General features: G+C 40.9%; 1 protein-coding gene across 1 annotated transcript in view; it reads left to right on the top strand.

The window, feature by feature from the left end:
- Positions 1 to 23,061, top strand: part of LOC126232687 (Down syndrome cell adhesion molecule-like protein Dscam2) — a 408,767-nt gene that overhangs the window by 316,880 nt on the left and 68,826 nt on the right. Inside the window, exons 26-27 of the mRNA XM_049942816.1 lie at positions 14,484 to 14,628; positions 14,717 to 14,889. Of these exons, the coding sequence (XP_049798773.1) occupies positions 14,484 to 14,628; positions 14,717 to 14,889 (318 nt within the window). The remainder of the gene's footprint in view (positions 1 to 14,483; positions 14,629 to 14,716; positions 14,890 to 23,061) is intronic.

Raw genomic sequence — 23,061 nt, forward strand, 5'->3', positions numbered from 1 at the left:
CCATGCTACTCTGTCCTGTGCAAGCTTCTTCATCTCCCAGTACCTACTGCAACCTACATCCCTCTGAATCTGCTTAGTGTATTCATTTCTTGGTCTTCCTCTACAATTTTCACCCTCCACACTGCCCTCCAATACTAAATTGGTGATCCCTTGATGCCTCAGAACATGTCCTACCAACCGATCCCTTGTTCTAGTCAAGTTGTGCCACAAATTTTATTTCTCGCCAATTCTATTCAATACTTCCTCATTATTTATGTGATCTACCCATATAATCTTCAGCATTCTTCTGTAGCACCACATTTCAAAAGCTTCTGTTATCTTCTTGTCTAAACTATTTATCATCCATGTTTCACTTCCATACATGGTTACATTCCATACAAATACTTTCAGAAACGACTTCCTGACACTTAAATCTATACTTGATGTTAACAAATTCCTCTTCTTCAGAAACACTTTCCTTGCCATTGCCAGTCTACATTTTATATCCTCTCTACTTTGACCATCATTAGTTATTTTGCTCCCCAAATAGCAAACCTCATTTACTACTTTAAGTGTCTCATTTCCTAATCTAATTCCCTCAGCATCATCCGAGTTAACTCTACTACACTCCATTATCCTCGTTTTGCTTTTGTTGATGTGCATCTTATATCCTCCTTTCGAGATATGGTCCATTCCATTCAACTGCTCTTCCAGGTCCTTTGCTGTCTCTGACAGAATTACAATGTCATCGGTGAACCTCAAAGTTTTTATTTCTTCTCTGTGGATTTTAATTCCTACTCCAAATTTTTCTTTTGTTTCCTTTACTGCTTGCTCAATATACAGATTGAATAACATCGATGAGAGGCTACAACCCTGTCTCACTCCCTTCCCAACCACTGCTTCCCTTTCATGCCCCTCAACTTTAACTGCCATCTGGTTTTTGTACAAATTGTAAATAGCCTTTTGCTCCCTGTATTTTACCCCTGCCATCTTCAGAATTTGAAAGAGATTATTCTGGTCAACATTGTCAAAAGCTTTCGCTAAGTCTACAAATGCTAGAAACATAGGTTTGCCTTTCCTTAATCTATCTTCTAAGATAAGTCGTAGGGTCAGTATTGCCTAACATGTTCCAACATTTCTATGGAATCCAAACTGATCTTCCCCAAGGTCAGCTTCTACCAGTTTTCCCATTCGTCTGTAAAGAATTCGTGTTAGTATTTTGCAGCCGTGACTTATTAAACTTTAGTTTGGTAATTTTCACATCTGTCAAGACTTGCTTTCTTTGGGATTGGAATTATTTTATTCTTCTTGAAATCTGAGGATATTTCACCTGTCTCATACATCTTGCTCACCACATGGTAGAGTTTTATCAGGGCTGGCTCTCCCAAGGCTATCAGTAGTTCTAATGGAATGTTGTCTACTCCCGGGGCCTTGATTTGACTTAGGTCTTTCAGTGCTCTGTCAAACTCTTCACGCAGTATCATATCTCCCATTTCATCTTCATCTACATTCTCTTCCATTTCCATAATATTGTCCTCAAGTACATCGCCCTTGTCTAGACCCACTATATACTCCTTCCATCTTCCTTCTTTCCCGTCTTTGCTTAGAACTGCATTTCCATCTGAGTTCTTGATATTCACACAAGTGGTTCTCTTTTCTCCAAAGGTCTCTTTAATTTTCCTGTAGGCAGTATCTATCTTACCCCTAGTGATATATGCCTCTACATCCTTACATTTGTCCTGTAGCCATTCCTGCTTAGCCATTTTGTACTTCCTGTCGATCTCAGTTTTGAGATGTTTGTATTCCTTTTTTGCCTGCTTCATTTACTGCATTTTTATATTTTCTCCTTTCATCAATTAAATTCAATATATCTTCTGTTACCCAAGGGTTTCTACTAGCCCTCTTTTTTTACCTTCTAGATCCTCTGGTGCCTTCACTATTTCATCTCTCAAAGCTACCCATTCTTCTTCTACTGTATTTCTTACCCCATTATTGTCAATCATTCCCTAATGCTCTCTCTGAAACTCTCTACAACCTCTCGTTCTGTCAGTTTATCCAGGTCCCATCTCCTTGAATTCCCACCTTTTTGCAATTTTTTCAGGTTTAATCTGCAGTTCATAACCAATAGATTGTGGTCAGAGTCCACAACTGCCCCTGGAAATGTCTTATAATTTAAAACCTGGTTCCTAAATCTCTGTCCTACCATTATATAATCTATCTGAAACCTTCTGGTATCTCCAGGCCTCTTCCATGTATACAACCTTCTTTCATGATTCTTGAACCAAGTGTTGGCTATGATTAAGTTATGCTCTGTGCAAAATTCTAGCTGGCAGCTTCCTCTTTCATTCCTTATCCCCAATCCATATTCATCTACTATGATTCCTGCTCTTCCTTTTCCTACTACCGAATTCCAGTCACCGATGACTATTAAATATTCATCTCCCTTCACTATCTGAATAATTTTTTTATCTCATCATACTTTACATCAATCTCTTCGTCATCTGCGGAGCTAGTTGGCATGTAAACTTGTACTACTGTGGTAGGTGTGGGCTTCGTATCTATCTTGGCTACAATAATGCGGTCACTATGCTGTTTATTCCTATTTTTTTATTCATTATCAAGCCTACTCCTGCATTACCCCTATTTGATTTTGTATTTAAAGCCCTGTATTCACCTGACCAGAAGTCTTGTTCCTCCTGCAACTGAACTTCAGTAATTTCCACTATATCCAACTTTAACCTATCCATTTCCCTTTTCAAATTTTCTAACCTACCTGCCCGATTTAGGGGTCTGACATTCCACGCTCCGATCCGTAGAACGCCAGTTTTCTTTCTCCTGATAACGATGTCGTCCTGAGTAGTCCCCACCCAGAGATTCAAATGGGGAACTATTTTACCTCCAGAATATTTTACCCAAGAGGACGCCATCATCATTTAACCATACAGTAAAGCTGCATGCCCTTGGGAAAAATTATGGCTGTAGTTTCCCCATGCTTTCAGCCAATCACAGTAAGAGCACAGCAAGGCCATTTTGGTTGGTGTTACAAGGCCAGATCAGTCAATCATCCAGACTGTTGCCCCTGTAACTACTGAAAAGGCTGCTGCCCCTCTTCAGGAACCACATGTTTGTCTGGCCTCTCAACAGATACCCCTCTGTTGTGGTTGCACCTACGGTATGGCAGTCTGTATTGCTGAAGCACGCAAGCCTCCCCACCAACAGTAAGGTCCATGGTTCATGGTGGGGGGATGGAATCAGTTCTGAAGGAAAATATCTTAAGAGGAATTCTCTAATACAAATATTTCACTCTGCAATGAAATGAACCCTGTTGCTGCAGATTATAACTGAGTGCTGGGCTATGACACAAGGATCTTTGTCTAGACAATGTTCTTACCAACTGACCTATCCAGGTATGCTTCTTGGTTCATCTCATAAGGCAGTCCATTAGCACCTTTCTCATGCTTTCTGAATCCCACACAAGCTATCCTTCATTCCTTGGTGAATAAGTACTTAAGAAAGAGTGGGACAGTGAACATGCGTAGCTACAGACTGTGAATCATTCCTGATGAATATGAGGCTGAGCATAAGTTATCATGAATTTTCCCAACATATTAACCCATTAGTGCCAGAATTAATTTTGTCATGATTTTTTTAAAAAAATTGCTTTATTATGTCTGCAAAAGGTATAAATTAGACAACAGAGTTGTTTCGACGAAAGTCATTACCGCCATTCGCGAGATATTTGATGTTGCCATATGGCAACACTAGGTGCTTTCACTAACTAAATTTATATGGATTACAACTTCAACTAAAATAAGTAGGTTATTGAAATTTCTTATTACATATACAAGTTTTGTGCCAATTTATTATCCAGTCTTCACCATACAATTGATACTTTATAACACAGTACCATTAATAATCAAAAATCAAACCTTGAACTCAGCATTATTTTGCATGAAATGGAATAAAACAGTCAATACACAATCCCACACTACACTTTGAACACATTGTTCTCACAATAGATTTACAGTGCTTGTGTTCACACCTTTTCTTCTTCTTTCCTTCTGTGTGCTGGACGAGGTGGTCAGTCTTATCAAACCTAACTGAATCTGATATGCGGCTGTCGGAACATGCCCTTGATGCAGATGGTCTTCCGGCTCCTTTTGGTAAAGCTTGGTGTCTTTGCAAGTACACTGTTGCTACTTCTCTCTCGAAATAAAGCTGTGAAATAGTTTGGTTTCTTGCTTTATTATACAAAATCCAACTGCTTTGTATGGCGACATCTAACATCCATGTAAAGAGACACCAGTACCATTTCTTGCTTCTTATTGCAATGCAATAGCATGCTAGATTCTGATCCATCTGATCAGTGCCTCCCATATATGTATTATATTTGGCTACCAGTTTTGGTCTGGGAATCATTATATTTCGCTTTTTTAGTTGCGAGAATCTCTTGACTTGGACAACTTCTTGTGCACCACACGAAGAAGAGGTCATTGTAACAACTGAGTTTTCCAGCCACCGCACATAAAATAACCCATCATTTTTCTCTATTTGGATCTGGGGGCTCAACAAACAAATCACCTTCAATATCATCATTATAAAGAATCTCCAGCGCCTCAGCAAGCGAGAAACCTCTTCTAAAACAAAAATGAGAAAATTTGTCCTTTTACTGAGTACAAGCGCCTGGCGTTGCCATATGGCAACACCGATGTTCAGATGGCCTAAATGAACTTAATTTATTTCACAGCAAGCAGTAACCTCCAAAGAATATATATTTGAGTATTTAAAGCACAACCATACTAAGAAACCAAATTATATATCGTAAGTTACTGTGTAAAATATTCTTACTCGAACTTATACTCCATTTTTCTTTGTCATTCAGCAAACAATGACTTCCAACACAGCTTATGTCGCAGAATTTAAATATATTGTTAAAACTGTTGCATTGCAGTGATGTTTACAGTCTTGCGGAACGGAATACAGTGCTGCCAACACTCTCGCTTCGTTGATGTCATGGAATCAACGATTTTTAAAAAGTGTTACAATTGTTGCCATATGGCAATGCATGGCACTGAGGGAATATGGAATAGTTGTAGGTAAACAACTAGAATTCTCTCAGATACAGATTTTATTCACACTTAGCTTCTACGCAGATACAAGTCCGGAGGCTAACTGCCGTTAGCGTCCAACATCCTGCCCAAAGCCCTCTCCTCAAAGATAGCACACTTACACACTGAACAAATATAGATATTTATGGTGCTCTACGCCACATAGCTCCCCCCCCCCCCCCCCCCCCCCCCGCACAGTATGGAGTATGTCCCTGTGAATGGCGGGGGGGGGGGGGGGCGTGAGAAGTTGGGAAGGTGACGTACAGTTCTTCTGCGTCATGCGGAAGCGGTCGACTGGTAGGAGACCGGGGGGTAAAACCTGGTACGTCGACGGTGAAGTCAGCAAGCGATGCTGGCGGCTGAAGATGACGTCCCGTCCTGGAGTGGAGGTGTAGCACTTCGTCAGCCGGCAGGCGGAGAATCACCTTGCCCGAAGGCTTAACAAAGGCACGCAAATTGCTACACACAGCACTTCTGCTCAATTTAAAGTGGTGCACCACACGAGATTCTGCAGTTCCTCCCTCAACATTGTCACACGCGAGTACCACACACACCGTATCGCCATCTACGACAACAGATAATTTATGTATGTCATCAGGGTGTACATGTGTTGTGAATTCTTGGGTGGCACCTGTACGAGCAATGGTAGGGAGGCAGGGAGGTGTGGGAAAGCCATGGCAGGGGGAAGCATCTGCTAAGAGGGGGGGAGGCAGGTGCACTGGACTACGCAGGAGACAACCTCGGGTGATCAGCTGACAGACGAGGGAGCATGACCGAAGGCAACGAGGAGCCAGCGTGGATTGAACAGCGTGACAAAGAGCTGTCACATGAAGATGGTAACACAATGGTAGAATCCGAGTCGTTGGCAGTTTGACTGTGAGGGCTGTGAGGAGTGAAGCCCCGAAAAGATTGGCCACTCGAATTAGATGAATGCGGAGAAGGAGCAGTGCTTGGCAGAGAAGCACGCTGTGGAGAATCAATACCCGAATGCATGGTATGGGAAGATGGATGGCCGCTCGAAGCAGGAGTGGGAGAAATAGGGGCAGAATCAGGGAGGTTCACCTGAGGCTCAATGAAAGCTGGTTTCACTCGGTTGAGGGAGACCATGGTTACAGAGTCTTTTATGAGGAGATCCATGTTATTCTCAGAGCGTTTGACGACCTTGTAAGGACCTGTGTAGGGCAACTGAAGCGGGGCTTTGACTGAGTCGTCTCTGAGAAACACATACTCACAAGAGTCTAGCGTGCGCGGTACGTACGCGCGCGGAGGTGTATGAGCAGCCGGAGGTGGCGGCTGAATTTTGCTGCATTGCAAGCACACCCGCTCGAGAAGTGAAGGGAGTTCAGAGGGCCGTGGAAGTGGGGTCAGAGTGACTAATTCTCCAGGCAAAACTAGAGGTTGGCCATATACAAACTCGGCTACGGACCCCTTGAGGTCTTCCTTGAAAGTCGCACGAAGGCCAAGAAGCATGAAGGGCAGTGCCTCTGTCCATAGTGAGTCATGGCAATGCAGGGCAGACTTCAGGGTGCGATGCCATCGCTCGACAAGCCCATTGCTTTGGGGGTGGTATGCAGAAGTATGAATTTTGACAATACCACACATTTTACATAAGTCAGAGAAAACTGAAGACTCGAATTGTCGCCCCTGGTCAGTGGTGAGGTAAACAGGTGAGCCAAATCTAGAGATCCACGAATCTAAAAATGCTCGACTTACTGTCTCAGAGGTAATGTTCGGAATAGGCACAGCCTCAGCCCACCGAGTCATCCTGTCAATAGCTGTAAACAAGTAACGGAAACCCTCGGAGGGGGGCAAAGGGCCTACAAGGTCGACATGAACATGGTGAAACCGGCCTGGCGGTTGGGCAAAACAGCCAAGGGGTGGGGAAGTGTGCCTGGAAACTTTGTTCTGTTGACACAACATGTATGCCCTTGCCCAAGACTGACAGTCGCGGCGTATGTCTCTCCAGACAAACCGTTCAGCTACCAGACGGGTGGAAGCTTTGACACCGGGGTGTGCTAATGTGTGTAATTTGTCAAAGACCTGGCGTTGAAGGGGCATAGGAATGAATGGCAGCAATGTACCAGTCGATTCATCACACCACACTAAGTCAGATATGCCATGGAAAGTAGAGCGTACCGGTTGGAGAGAGGAGCTATGGTCCAAAATTAACTGCATGATATCGGGGTCTGCCGATTGCAACCGAGGTAGGTCCGTTAAGTCAATTAAGGTTGTGACAGCACCAACACGTGAGAGAAAGTCAGCAACCACATTGTCCGCTCCTCGGATGTAGCGAATGTCATTTGTAAATTGCAAGATGTAATCGATGTGACGAAAGCGTCATGGGGGCGGATCAGCCGTAGGAATTTTTATGGCAGGAACCAACGGCTTGTGATCAGTGAGCACATAGAAATCTCATCCCTCAACATCAGTTCTGAAGTGTCTTATGGCCTCATAAACTGCAAGTAATTCTCTGTAGAATGCTGAGTATTTCTTCTGCGCGTTGTTTAGCTTTTTTGAGAAAAACTGCAGGGGGGTCATAACATCGTTGTATGTCTGACTCAGTACTGCGCCGATAGCATTGTCACTAGCGTCAGTAGTGATAAACATTGTGCTGTCCGCACGTGGGTGAGCAATAGTGACAGTGGAGGCCAACAGCTGTTTGAGTTTGTTAAATGCCTTGTCCATGTCTGGTGTCCATGGTACCTGGCGGGTGCCAGAAGTTTGTGGGCCAGCGAGAGCATCTGTGAGAGGAACCTGCACCACAGAAGCAGCTCGAAAATGTTTTCGGTAATAATTAACTGTTCCGATGAACCTGCGTAATTCCCTATAGGTCTGAGGGTGTAGCATCTCGAGAACAGGCTTGATCTTGTCCTGCGGTGGTGTCAGACTGTCCGATGACACAACATAACATAGAAATGTGACGGATGACTGGTGCAATTGAGTCTTTTTATTGTTCAGTTCAATATCAGTGGCTGCTAAAATATCTGTCATGACTTGAACACGCTCCTCACTCTGTTCCAAAGCAGAAGCAAAAACCAATATGTCGTCCATGTATACAAAACAAAAGTCTAGATGGGATAAAGTTTGATTGATGAAACGCTGCCACGTTTGGGGGGCGTTTTTCAACCCAAACAGCATAAATTTGTATTGGAACAGCCCGAAGGGAGTGGTTATGGCAGTCTTTTCAATATCCTCTGGAGCCATAGGAATCTGGTGAAATGTGTGCTTACAGTCCAAAACAGAGAAGTACTTTGCACCTGTGAGCGCATGATTGAAGTCGGCAATGTGTGGGACCGGATATTTATCAATGATGGTGCGGGCATTTAAATGCCTATAGTCTCTGACCATACGCCAAGTACCGTCTTTCTTTTGGTCAAACAGGATAGGACTAGTCCAGCAGCCAGAAGAAGGTTCAATTATTCCCTTTTGTAACAGATCATCCAATTGTTCTTTTGCAATTTTCATAAATTCCGGCTTGAGGCGGCATGGGCATTGCGATATGGGCGGCCCATCGGTTAGACGTAACCGATGAACTGTGCCATTAGTGACTACTGCAATACGTGGCGCGGCACAACAGTCAGATGTCCGTGAAGCGGAGCAGGCAGTGGCAGATGGGCAAAGCTGTGGCGCTGAGGGCACGGAAGTACAGGTGTGCCAACCGCTCGTAGGCTGCGTAAAGGCCGCACGCATGCTAACATGGGCAAGGTTGGTACACTGGTTCTTGGTAGCGGGCCATGCCACTACAAGCGCTGTAGGCATGAGTGGGCATAGCCAAACAGCAGATGGCCGTAGTTCATTCCCACGAGCTTGGCAAGTTAATTGTCCATTCGGAACGCAAGGAGCATGAGCACCCGGGCATACACTATCATTACAAAAGGGGGTGCTGACACAGTTTACAGAGTTCACAACATTGTCGTTAACGTGCGTGGGCATGGGAACACCAGATTGGCATGGACTGACCTTGACTGTAGCCGACGAGTTGTCTGCTTGTAGTGCCGCAAGGCGTTGTTGTGTGGAGGCCAACTCGTGGTGTATGTTGCGGAGATGCAGCAGCAGTTCCGTACGTTCCATCCGCAACTTCGAAGACTTGGCGCACTCCACTAGCCACTTGTTTGTCCAAGATTGCAGCTCCAAGGATAGGTTTACACACTTCTTAGCACAGCACACATGTTTGGTGTTAGCCGAACTGTCACTCGGCGGAGCGAAAGGAATATGTTTGTTAAGGGGGAGGTAAAACACAGTATTTTGCACAAAATCTAGTGACAACTGATAGTGCTTGAGGAAATCAATTCCAAGAATAAGTTCTTCAATTGTTGACACTAGAAACGTCCACTCCAGCTTGCACTCGGGCGAAAGTTTCACTGTATACAAAGTGGAACCCGAACACTGTTGGGTAGACAAGTTCACTGCTCGAAGTACTGTTTTGTGTGGTTGCACTTTATTGGTTGCTAGGCGAACCGGCAGCAAAGAGACGTCTGTGCCAGTGTCTACCAGAAAACATACACCTGATCATAAATCGCGAACATAGACTCGACCACACTTACTGTTGTTGTCCGAAACGGAGTGCAACGTGGGATGGTTGCACCGTAGCTTACCTGTGGTTGGAGTTTGGGTAAGAACACGGTGACTGGCATTTGCGAGCTTGCTCCCCGAATCTCGCGTGGAAGAAATAGTAAGGTTGGGCGGGCCTGTGCTCCTGTGGGTAGTTGCTAGGTGACGGAGTATGTGCCCTAGAGTCTTCCACAGAGGCTGATGCACTGTCGTTGCAGGGACTTGAAGGTGCAGGCAGGGTGGCTAGTTTAACAAACTTGTTATTAGCAACACCAGACAAGGGCATGGTGTCAGAAAGCGTGTTAGTGCGGTCACGTCCAGAATGCAGTACACGGAGCTCACGTTGCCTGGCGGAGTATGCTCTGTTGGCGGCGCGTAAACGTTCATTTACTGGCCTATCTTCATACGCAGAGATTGCAGTCTGGACAGGCAAAGGCAGCTTTTCAGTCCAGATTTCTGCAGCGTGTCATCAGGCATAACTTGCTCATCGACGAGAAGACGGATGCAGCGCCACAGCTGGGACGGAGACCTGTCGCCGAGACGCTCTTCGTAGATGAGCTGTCGCACATTTTCTCTCCTGGTTTTAGAGACGCGCTCCAGTATCGTCTGTTTCGCCACAGCATACTTCCCTGCTGGGGGGGGGGGGGGGGGTGCTTTGACCAGATCGTAAATTAAATCGACGCGGTCGTGAAGATGGTTCATGTGGCAGGCGAAGCGTGCGTCGTCGTCCAAAGCACAGACATTGAATGTTTGCTCAACCAGGTTAAACTAGAACTCCGGGTGAGCGGGTTTGAAGTCTGGTAGTTTTGGCAGATTCGGCACTGCAGTCACTGCAGAGGTGCGCCTATTACTTTGGATGGAAGTAGAGCATGCAGAAGATAGCGAATCCGAATTATTGGCATCCCGTAATGCGGGAATCGCGAAATTCACTTGACGCCGGGGGGGGCGGCTGAGAAGCGACGGACGCTCGAACAGTGTGAGGATCGTAGTCAAAATGTGCATTCTCATTGACGTGGTAGCTCGGAGGGAAGCCACAAGTACTTAAGTACGCCAGTGAATGTCCGTTATGCACACAGTATTCACTCAACCGTGAGTGGTGGGGCTGGTTGTAGATGTCGGAGTAATTACTGTCCAGCACAGAATTGTTGACTTGATTAGGAGCAACACAAGGATCCCACACATGTCCACTAGGATGCACACTCGGTGTGATATTTGCTGTTTGGCGAGCATTGAACACCTGTTGACTAGCCAGCGCGGAAGGATACACACGTGGTGGGAACTGATTCGAGTTTGAATTTACTACTGGATTTTCCAAAGTAGCAAAACCTCGCTCGATGTCACGAACTGTATTGAATTGTGCGTTCGACACAGGAGTAGGAATGTTCTGACCAACACTCTGTGGAGAACATGTGGGAAGGTCTAGGCTAACAAAGCCAGAGTCCACGACCGTTGGCGGTTGGAAGAAACTGACGGCACTCGATGAATTCTACTGCATGTTCTGGCTGAAGGATTCCGAAGATTCTTGCGGCATGTCCACTACGACGGCAGGAGTGCTGGAGAGATGTTGCTGAAATCCAGGCGGCGGTGAGTGCTGAAAGGCCATTGTCTGGAGCTGAACAAAGGCCCTCGCGATCGCGGAGAAACCCGACGCGGTAGGCGCGTAAATAACCTTCGGGCGGTAACTCGGATGCGTATTACACAAAAAATGGGGTCACCAGTGAGGGAATATGGAATAGTTGTAGGTAAACAACTAGAATTCTCTCAGATATAGATTTTATTCACACTTAGCTTCTACACAGATACAAGTCCGGAGGCTAACTGCCGTTAGCGTCCAACATCCTGCCCAAAGGCCTCTCCTCAAAGATAGCACACTTACGCACTGAACAAATATCGATATTTATGGTGCTCTACGCCACAGCAGTAATGGGTTAAACCAAATGAGATCGTGCCTTTTGCTATTAGTGCTGTAACCAATTCAGTGGTCCAGGCACACACTTCGTGACTTGTCTAAACCTTGTGTCACAATATAAATCAGATAGTCCTATCTCTTAATTTTCAAAGGCAAGAATTTTTTAATTTCTTCATCCAACCACAGATAGTAAATATTGTGTAGATGTTGTCCAAATGTGCATGTAAATTTCATGTGAATTCATTACAAGGAAAATGGAGCATACAAACATGTACATAAATAATATACATAAGATAAAACAAAGTTATCCATACATTGTAATAAAAATTTATATGCATATATAATTGTGTTGTTACAAATTCATAGTTGGTTCTTCATAAATTTGTAATCTTGTTTTCCCTAAGCAGCAAATCCTTTTGTATACAACAGTGAGTCAGTGGAGTTTTTTCTGATTACACACATTCTCTATCATATTATGAATAAGGAAATGATTTGATGGTCATAATTACATTAGCACACTTCATTTCTGATTAGAGAATGAGAGAATGGAATTTATTGTATTTAGTTACTGGAAATTGTTTTTACTACACATCAAGTTCTCGTAGAGTAAATAGGACACCTCTTGATTTTTAAAGTAGCAATGTTTGTTATTCATAGTAAATCCACAGATTGAATTTTCCAATTAATCAATATATCTATGTATAGAAATTTATTTAGAGTAAAGATTGTGTAAACAAGTCAATAAACTCAGATCATATTCTCTCATAAACCACACAAATAGAAACACGAAGAAGTGTAAATATGACACAACCAAAGTTAGCCACTCTGAATCTAGCACTTCTGTGGTTTCAAAAGAATTTACAGACGTTTTGGAATTGTGGACTTTGTGGTGGTAACAGCGCACAGGGTATCACAAAATGTAACTCTATCATCCAAAGCAGTACCTCCTAGAACATTGACTGAACTACAACTGACCGTATACAACTACTCAGACTGACAATACTCAGATGCATCTCCCCTAAATTTACTGGATCCAGGAATACTCTACTTCTCTTCAGTTTGATTGAACATTACATTCACACATTCACCCAGAAACTGCAACAACATGAATGATCACCCATTATCCCAAATTAAACAGATTACAACTGATAAAATATTCTCTGAAACAAACTGAACAACTCGTGATGTGTTTCTACCTAACAATGCAATGGTGGACAATGCATAGAATGTGAAGTCCATTAGCATGACACAACAGTTCACATGAGATCAAATGCTTAACAGTACAGCATACAAATGCAGATAAATATTTGCAAAATATATGAACAAAGAAGCTTTGGCAATTAAATAATGCTGTATGGTAATTCTGACATTTTGTAGAATCACGTGGAATAATGTTTACAGCAGTCTGCATCAACTGCTGTAATAGTTGACCCGTTAGCCATCTGAGGGCAATAATAAACAGCAAGGAGACTCAATGCAGTTTTTGTGCCTCTGCATGAATAATGCTGTATAGTACAAAAATTGTAGAGTGTAGCAAGGTGACACAAAGTGTGCAATATGGCGTTATTCATGCACACAGTGCAATTCCAATAAGTGTATCTGCATGCAGCTATGAACATAAAACACACTTCTTTCTATTAGCGCATGATGTTACCTGCCATCATAATGTTTGTTACAAAGTTTTCAGATTTATGCTTTACAGTAGTGGTGCAGCACTTTTCACAGTACATTCATCTGCACTAAGAAAGTAATTGAAGTTGCTTGTCCTGTAAATCATTAGTCCTTATTTTAAATTGAACAATAAGGGCCGTGCACAGTTGTCTGTGCAATCACTTCGATTATGAAGCCATCTGAATATTGTACATTCTCATTTAAAGTTCTTCATGTCAGTGTAGGACACAAAAATGTGTAACCATATTTTCTGTTTCATTCCACAGTCCATGGTATGTACCAAACAGTTTTTAGTGTCTACAATTGTAAACAGTACCTTTACACCATGCACATAGCTTACCAGTCTGCATATCAAAGTCAAAACACTGCTCCAGCAAATCAGCAACACAACATATAAAGTCACTAGGTATTTAATCATGACACACATCAAGATCATAAATGTAGCACTGTCACCAACCAAGAACACAATGTGTAGCAGGACGTATGCACAACACAACAATCATCTCCACTCGCTTCTTCTAACTCTCAACTCTTTGTTGATGCCTTTGCTTTTGACCTATCGATATACTTTTATGTGACTCATACACTTCACATAACACTTTCAAAGAGTCTGATTACATCGATTTACAGTTTTATATAAAATCAGAATTTCATATTACTTTGTCCACAGAAAATGAATGCAAATAACATGTTAAAGCGTAAGAAAGTATACAGCACCAGAATAATTGAAAATGGCAGTCACAATCATAACAATTACATTACATAAACAGAAACATAATTATGCCAAGAATTAAATTTACAAAACTCATTCTGAAATAACATTTTCAATGTATGATAAAAGTAAAGCAGGAAAGAAGTAAAAGAAAATATAGAAAAATAAAAAAATGTATATCAGCATGAAGTGCTATCTTCACAACTTACTTGCCTTTTATATACAATTTTAAACATTTTTACGGGGCAAGAGATCCTAAGAAACCTAAGCAGTTTATTACAGATTGCTGATGTTCCAATATCTTCCTTCGATACTGTTCACCATGAGGTACAATGGTTGGAAGCCTGAGATTTCACTGCTTCAATTCTCTATACATCCAACAGTGAAAACTGTAAGCAGGATATCAAGAATCTTTTGTATATGAATACCACTACAAAAAATTCTCAGTGTCATATTTTACACTGTTGGTGCAGGACTAACATTGTTTTTCAGCAGTATGATTTCTTCAGAATACAATAAGATGGCAGCCACTAATTAATTTTGTGTTTAACAGCAACTGTTGCTCCAATGCAAGAAAGTCAGGTTCTGGCAAATGTGGTACATTTTTACGAAGATCCGTATGTAATGGTACCAACAGTATGTGCTACAGTTTTGCTTCTGTCAAGTGGTCTGCTTGCATATGTTGCTATACAAAAGAAGTAAGTTAATACTGGAAAAGAATAATAATATTTATGATGTATTGTATTGATTAATTTTATCTCAGATATTTAAATATCTGGCCTGCAGGCACTGCCAAGAGGATGGAGAGTACAAAGAAGATCAGTGCATGCCTGAAAGTCCAAATACTTGCAAAGCAGCTGCTGAAATGGAGAACAAGAAAAACTTCCAGCAGATATATTTGTCATCACCTTCCAAAGCAAATGAACACCACAGTTCTAAACAAATAGATACAGTTTCTGGTGAGAATAAGTTTTCTTTAAGTACTGTGCAAGCTTTCTTTAAAATTTGTCACAGTTTTGTCTGTTTAGGAAGTGTAACATTTTATACTAGCAAGTGTCTGACCCAGTGAGAGAAATGAGTAAAGAAATGCTTTTAAGATTCAAATTTAAATTCAGAATTTGTGTTGTAAGCTTTTAGCAAACATTCTACATCTAGATCTACATACATACTCTACAAGTCACTATATGGTTATGGTTGAGCATTTGCTGTACCACTACTAGTCATTTTTCTTCTGTTCCACTCACAAATAAAGTGTTACTACCTATATGTCCCCATATGAGCCCTAATTTATTGTCTCTTAGTGGTCCTTATGCGAAATGTATTTTGGTAGCAGTAGAATCGTTCTGCAGTCAGCTTCAAAAAGTTCTCTAAATTTTTTCAATAGTTTTCCTTGAAAAGAATGTCACTTTCTCTGTAGGGATTTCCATTTGAGTTCTCAAAGCACCTCCATAACACTTGTGTGTTGTTCAAACCTACTGTCTCTGAACTGCTGTTATGTGTTCCTTTTATCTGACCTGGTACAGATTCCAGACTCTCAAGCAGTACTCAAGAATAGGTTGCAATAGTGTTCTAGATGCAGTCTCCTTTAGAGATGAACCACACTTCCCAAAATTCTCATTATAAACCAAACCTGACCTTTCGCTTTCCCTACCACAGTCCTCATATGCTCGTTCCATTTCATATTGCTTTACAATGTTATGCCCAGATATTTAAATGATGTGATTGCATCAAGCAGGCCACTGCTAATGCTATAGCTAATCATTACAGGTTGTTTTTCCTACTCATCTGCATTAACTTACATTTTTCTATATTTATAGCTAGCCGCCACTCATCACACCAATTAGGAATTTCTTGTAACTCATCTTGTATCCTTGTACAGTAACTCAGCTTTGGCACCTTTCTTTACACCACTGCATTATCAGCAAAAAACCACAGATTGCTACCAATCTGGTCCACCAGATCATTTATGTACATAATAAATCATAGTGGTCCTGTCACACTTCCATGGGGCACTCCTGACAATACCCTCATATTTGATGAACACTCACCATTTAGGGCAATGTACTGGGTCCTAATGCTTGCGAAGAGTCACTCGCATATGTTGAAACCTATTCCGCATGTTTGTATCTTTGTTAACAGTTATCAGTGGGGCACTGTGTCAAATGCTTTCTGGAAATCTAGAAATATGGAATCTGCTTCTTGCCCTTCAACCATAGTCAGCAGCATCACTGCTGCGTATATTGATATGTGTCTTCAATTTATTATTCAGAGTGCACCCTGTTCTTCAGAAGAGCTTCTATTTGCAAAATCCTTCTAATTTATGGAAGAGAACGTTGTTGAAAGTGGCCAAGACATCCTATTGCATAACTTGCATGCTCTTTCCTTTATGTCATCATTCATACTACTACATTTTTGTAACAAAACATTCTGCAACACTATAGGATATTAGCAATCTGCAGTGGAAACATGAAATATGTTATGAATACACATGTATTGTAAAAATATCAAATATGTCGGTGTAAATGCAGTAAGAACTGCAGTTTTTCACATCCCTTCTTTTCTATAACCATGTAAGTTCCCTAAAGTAAATGGCATCTTTTCTTCTCAACCCCTGTGATAACTGGAGAAGAATTCGACAATCTTCCTGGTATCTCTAAGGTCACTTGCACAATGAATGCATCAGCTACTGATTTGGCCTGTTACTGTGAACCTTATAATTATATTTCTCCTTTTTCTTTACTGTTGTTTTCCTGTACCATTTCTTCATGACGGAGTGCCTACAGGAACTGCTTGGTGCCTCCTACTTGGTGAGCAGTGATCAATCCTCTTACACCTGTAATTTTGCATCCTGGATTTTCATTTATTACATCATTTAAATACCTAGTGGTAAAACTAAAAAGACAGCCATGTGAAATTTGCAGTAGGAAAGGAAAATGAAACACTTATACTTGTCACTAGGATTACACATACAAACACTAGTGTTACCTATTCCAGAATACTGATCATACATCTGGGGTCCTTACAAAGTTCCCTGACTTTAGACGCCTAAGCTATTAAGATATGCTCAACTAGGATTTTGACATATTGGTACAGAATATGTAAAAGTGCAGTAGAGAAGCTTAGGGGGCTGAACTTGGGTACTTTCACAGAAAGGTGGTGTTTTCATGAAACCATGAGAACAATTATTCAAGATAGACTGCACCAATTCTTCTGCCACCATAGTATATTTTAAATACACATACTGAGAAAAAGTTTACGGAAATTATGGAGCACTTATAGCCATGCATATAATAATTTTTCCTTTCACTCCATGCATGAATGCAGTATGTCAAAGTGTGGGGAACATTATTATGAAGTACCTTCTCCTTTGCATTGTATGTATACGGGGTGTTCCTCCTATGCGTCATCAGACTCATTTTCTCTAGCGTTTCAGTAAACATTTGCAATTTAATTTTCGTAGTGTGTAGCTGGAGTCAGCCCAAGCAAATACTGCTCATCATGTCTTTCATGTGACGCCCACTGTTGACAGAAAGCATTGATTTGTTTCCTGTTACAAACAAAATTGTTTTTAAAGCAGAGTTTTACATCCCCATTCAAAAAGGAGGTCCCAAATTAGTCTAGTGTGATAATTATTTTATCATTGTGTATTAACAGAGACAGTGAAACAAAAAGAATAACCAGTACTGCAGCAGCGACAGCATCACCCTCGCCCGTACTGACTGCTACTTGAAAACTAGGATGTTGTGTGCAACATTGGCTCGATTTCAGATAGCACAGTTCATGACATAAGTTCATGCTTGTAGATAATAAACTAATGTTAAATCACAGTAAGAATCAGTTTTACAATTTCTAACACACAATTCAACAAAACCAGACATTTGTATTTCACAGAATGGGTATATTACTACTGAAACTGAACAGTTCAAATTTTTAGGTGTTCAGATAGTAAACTATCATGGAAAGCTCACATTCAGTGTCTTATTCAAAGCCTTAATGCTGCCATTTGTCATTTCCTGTTAACAATACCAGCTTATTTCCAAGAATAAGCATCTTTCACTCAGTTAATACTTGGCAGAATTCCAACCTGCATTTGGATCCGACTCCTTAACTCTTGTGCAGAAAGGTGTGCTGTATACTGCGGCATCCATTTTCAATAAGCTACCACAAGAATTCAAAAATCTTTAGCAGTAATCCATGTGCTTTCAAATTGAAACTGAAGGGTTTCCTCATGGGTCACTCCTATTCTTTCGAGGAGTTCCTTGAAAAATTAAGCTCTTTCTTATGTTATATTGTTGATCGCATGAACTTAAACTTAATTGCTTGACTCTTTTGGGTTTATAAACATTTTATTTTTATCTGTTATTAGTTTTATGTTGTAATATCATGTACTGACACATTCCATGACCTTGGAGATTTGCTCCTCAATTTGGTCCTACAGAACTTGACATGCAAATAAATAAATAAGCATGTTACTGAGCTTCTCAAGAAATTCACTTCAACTGCTTTTGCTCTTTGTATAATTGCTAATCTTGGAAACAAACATCTCACCCTCCCAAAATATTTTGCATATTTCCACTTAATAATGTTGTACAGAATAATTTCTCTTGGGAAACTCATCGCTTACAAAGAGAGTATTTTTTGCACAAAAGTAAGCAGTAAGAATGATCAGTGGTGTTCATCTACAGATGTCATGTAGGTACCTCTTCATTGAGCTAGGCATTTAAACTGTGTCATCACAATACATTTTTTCACAAATTAAATTCAGCATAAACAATCCATCACAATTTGAGAGGAACAGTTATACATACCTGCAATATTAGAGGAAAAAATGACATTTATTACCCACTTGTAAAGCTGTCAGTGGCTCAGAGAGGAGTTCAATATGCAGCAGTAAAATTATCTGATCATTTGCTGAATTACATAAAATGTCTGGCAGGTAGCAAAGCAAGTTTTAAATCTAATTTCAAATCATTTCTCCTGCACAACTTCTCCTGTTCCATTGATGAATTTTTACTTCAAAACTGGTAACCAGTAAAAAACCTGGTTTTAGGTGTAGTTGTATGAGGAAGAATAAAATGTTAATGTGTTCATTAATGTTAACTATAATCACATATACATACACGGTGTGATCAAAAGTATCCAGACACCAAGCTGAAAATGACTTACAAGTTCGTGGTGCCCTCCATCGGTAATGCTGGAATTCAATATGATATTGGCCCACCCTTAGCCTTGATGACAGCCTATACTCTCGCAATCATATCTTAAATTTGGTGTTGGAAGGTTTTTTGGGGAATGGCAGCCCATTCTTCATGGAGTACCGCACTGAGGAGAGGTATTGATGTTTGTCGGTGAGGCCTAGCACAAAGCCGGCATTCCAAAACATCCCACAGGTGTTCTATAGGATTCAGGTCAGGCTTCTGCAGGCCAGTCCATTACATGGATCTTACTGACATGTAACCACTCTGGCACAGGCCGTGCATTATGAACAGGTGCTCGATCATGTTGGAAGATGCAGTTGCCATTCCCCAATTGCTCTTCAACAGTGGGAAGCAAGAATGTGCTTAAAACAGCAATGTAGGCCTGTGATGTGATAGTGCCACACAAAAAAATAAGGGGTGCAAGCCCCTCCATGAAAAACATGGCCACACCATAACAACACCGCCTCCGAATTCAGGGTGTATACAACCCAGGACAACTGGGAAATCCAGGGAAAACCCGGGAATTTTTTCATCCGGGAGAAAACCCGGAAAGACCCGGGAATCTTTTGGAATTCTGGGAAATTTTCATTGTTTTAGCTTTCAGTTAAATTTTTGTAATTTTGACTGGTAAGAATTGACTCTCTAGCAAAGAATGTTACTGTATCCTACTACTGGAGAATAGTAGTGCTGCAATAAAATGTAAATGAGAGGGGAAAAAGAAATAAAACTTTAGTGACAAAGGAAATGTGCCATTTAAAACAACAAAACACTGTGCATGCAAGCGTTTGCAAATAGCAAAAATATATCAAATGCTGTAGGGCAAAGACTGTGTAATTCTTCGTAACAATAAACTGCTTGCTATGAGCATGATATCACAACTGTTCACATTAGATTTGTTTGACCAGTTGCCAGCGGGCTCATGCGCATGCGCAGTTGACTCACGTATGAGCAGTAACTTCTCCTGCTTCCTGCTACATAAAGTGTGGCCGTTAGCTGCAAACGAGAAAAATTTTTGTCGTGTGCCCTAGCTGCCAGATTTGCGCATGTGCAGAGTTGTCTGAGTTGTAGTGGGGAGGGGGTTAGTCTCCATGTGACTCGTGTTTGCATTAAGTGATTTTGCTGCTTCTCTACATTTACAGCTCGCATGTCAAATGAAAACAAAATGAATTTCTGTGGCCAGGAACTATCAAGTGAATTAAAATACATTAACATAATTTCAGAGGGCAAAAGTATATTATTAGTGTCAGTTTTCTGATTTTATTGAACTTCTGAGTTATTAGCAGTCAAGCATTAATTGCCTTGCAAAACAGTGAAGTTATTTTTGCAAGTTTGCTAAAGAAATTTGGCTTTATTCAGGCAATCATTTTATTTGAAATGAATTGTTTCATTCCACAGTATTGGCTAGTTCCAACTGTTCGCTGAATTTCAAGTGCACATTATCATCTTCTGCTGCGTATGGCATTATGCCATAATAAAGAACCAAAAATGAGATCATACAGTACTAGAACTCCAAGAAAATTTACATCCAAAAAACCACACTGAAAAGCTTAATATCAGATGGGACCTACTTCATTGTGAATCTGGAAACAACCAATGTGTATTTCAAGCCGAATTATGCATGTTAGTATGGTTTACAAAATTCTGATGAATTTGGGAGTATCCTCTGATGCCCTGTTTCTTTTATGGTGTAATGAAAGCTCTCCTAGTGCTTTATACATAGGAACATGTGGACTTCCTACACCACTGCAGCTGCACATGCACAATAATGCCTGTATTGTGTGCTCTCTGGCAGCTGCTAAATGAAACCTATTTCTAACAGTCTCCAGATAGTATTGCGAATGGTAGTTCGAAAAGCATTACTTTCAAAATAAATTTCTTTCTACGCAAGATGAATTATGTTACACATGAGAAATAGGATGAATTTCTAAATCACAGAGTGTTCAAAACTGAGCACTTTGAGGACCAGCCACTGACAAGAATTTCGAGCCCAGAAGACCGGACATTTATGTCATAATTTTAAATTTACTGGCACATTTGTGTTATGTATCCTAGATTAGATTAGATTAGATTTACTTTCATTCCAATTGATCCGTAGTGAGGAGGTCCTCCAGGATGTGGAACATGTCAGAAAAACAACAATACATGACAAATATTTACAACTAAAACAAATAAGCTAATGTACCATTCCACAGGTCCCAAGTGGAATGATCGTCATTTTTTAATGAACACTAAGAGTCATTTTACAAATCCTAAGTATTACACACGCAAAAAAAGATCAATATTACATGTGAAAACTTAGCTTCTGTTTTAGCTTGTTAATCTTAGTGACCAATATTATATGTGGAAGCTTAGCTTTTCTTGTAACTTACTATGTCTATTAATGTAAACCGTTAACTTTTCCTCTTTGTGTGTTCGCGCTATGTAATCAGTAATCTTGCTATTGGCTGACTATAACATGTGTCCTATGCTCTGAATATCTGCTATCATCAGCTGGCAAGATCATGTGGCATGAGATATGATTGGATTATAAAAGGACGTCGCAATCTGTTTCAACGCTCTGGAAACCAACGTGCTGTGTTTGGTGCAATTTGAAATTATACTTTTGTAATACGAAAATATGCACTGTATATGTTGCTGCAAATCAAAGGTCTTAGGTCTTTCCAAAACTTCTCTCCTTTTTTTTTTTTTTTTTTTTTTTTTTTTTTTTTTTTTTTTTTTTTTTTTTTTGGGAAGTTCTACGCGAGTGGTATAAAACGTTAACCATTCAAAGGATTGATAAGTTTTACAGTTCCGAGGGAACTATGGAAAACCAACTGTCACATAGCATGAAAAAAGTGTATTTTCATCCAGGAAAAAGCATATCTTTTAATCGGGATATCCTGGAAAAGTCCAGGAATTTTTTTCCTTGTCCCCATATACACCCTGGAATTTTACCATTGACACTACACATGCTAGCAGATGATGTTCACCGGGCATTCATCATAGCTACATCCTGCCATCGGATTGCCACATTATGTACCGTGATTCGTCACTCCACAGAACGTTTTTCCACGGTTTGATCGTGCAATGTTTATGCTCCTCACACCAAGCAAGGCCTCATTTGGTATTTACCGACATGATGTGTGGCTTATGAGCAGCTGCTGGACTGTGAAATCTGTTTTCTCACCTACTGTGTAACTGTCATTGTACTTGCAGTGGATCCTGATGCAGTTTGTAATTCCTTTGTGATAGTGTGGATAGGTGTCTGTCTATTACACATTATGACCCTCTTCAACTGTTGGCGGCTTCTGTCAGTCAACAGACAAGGTTGGCCTCTATGTTTTGGTGCTGTACATGTCCTTTCATGTTTCCACTTCAGTATCACATCTGAAACAGCCGATCTAGGGATGTTTAGCAGTGTGGAAATCTTGCATACAGATGTATGACACAAGTGACACCCAATTACCTGGTCATTCTTTGTGTTGTACTGTCCCTCCAAAATATTACTCTAGACGTATTTGGAACTGCTGTATCAAATGGACACGTAAAGTTCCACCTTATGACTCTTTCTGTCAACACTGGGCATTGCACAAAAAATGTGAGAGTGGTGTTTGTTTTAGCTAACTCCAGCTATAGACTGCAAAAAGAAAATTGCAGATATATGCTGAAACATCAGAGAAAATATGCTTGATGACTCTTAGGAGAGACACCTGGAATATACATGTATGTCTAGAATGGTATGCCTTAAGTATGTTGTTAGTGGATTTTTCTTGGTTGGAAACAGGAAATGGTATGCATTGCCATCACCTTGATGGATAATTGCAACCAGCATGTTACTGTGAAAGTGGCAGAAGAGGACCATATTATTACAAAATTGTGAGTGTACATAGAATTCTGCACTGACTTCCTACTCTCCGACAGATGCTGTTGACAGCAGTGGCAAAGCTGGTTCCT

This window comes from Schistocerca nitens, chromosome 1 (assembly GCF_023898315.1).
Source record: "Schistocerca nitens isolate TAMUIC-IGC-003100 chromosome 1, iqSchNite1.1, whole genome shotgun sequence".
In the NCBI taxonomy this organism is placed as follows: domain Eukaryota; kingdom Metazoa; phylum Arthropoda; class Insecta; order Orthoptera; family Acrididae; genus Schistocerca; species Schistocerca nitens.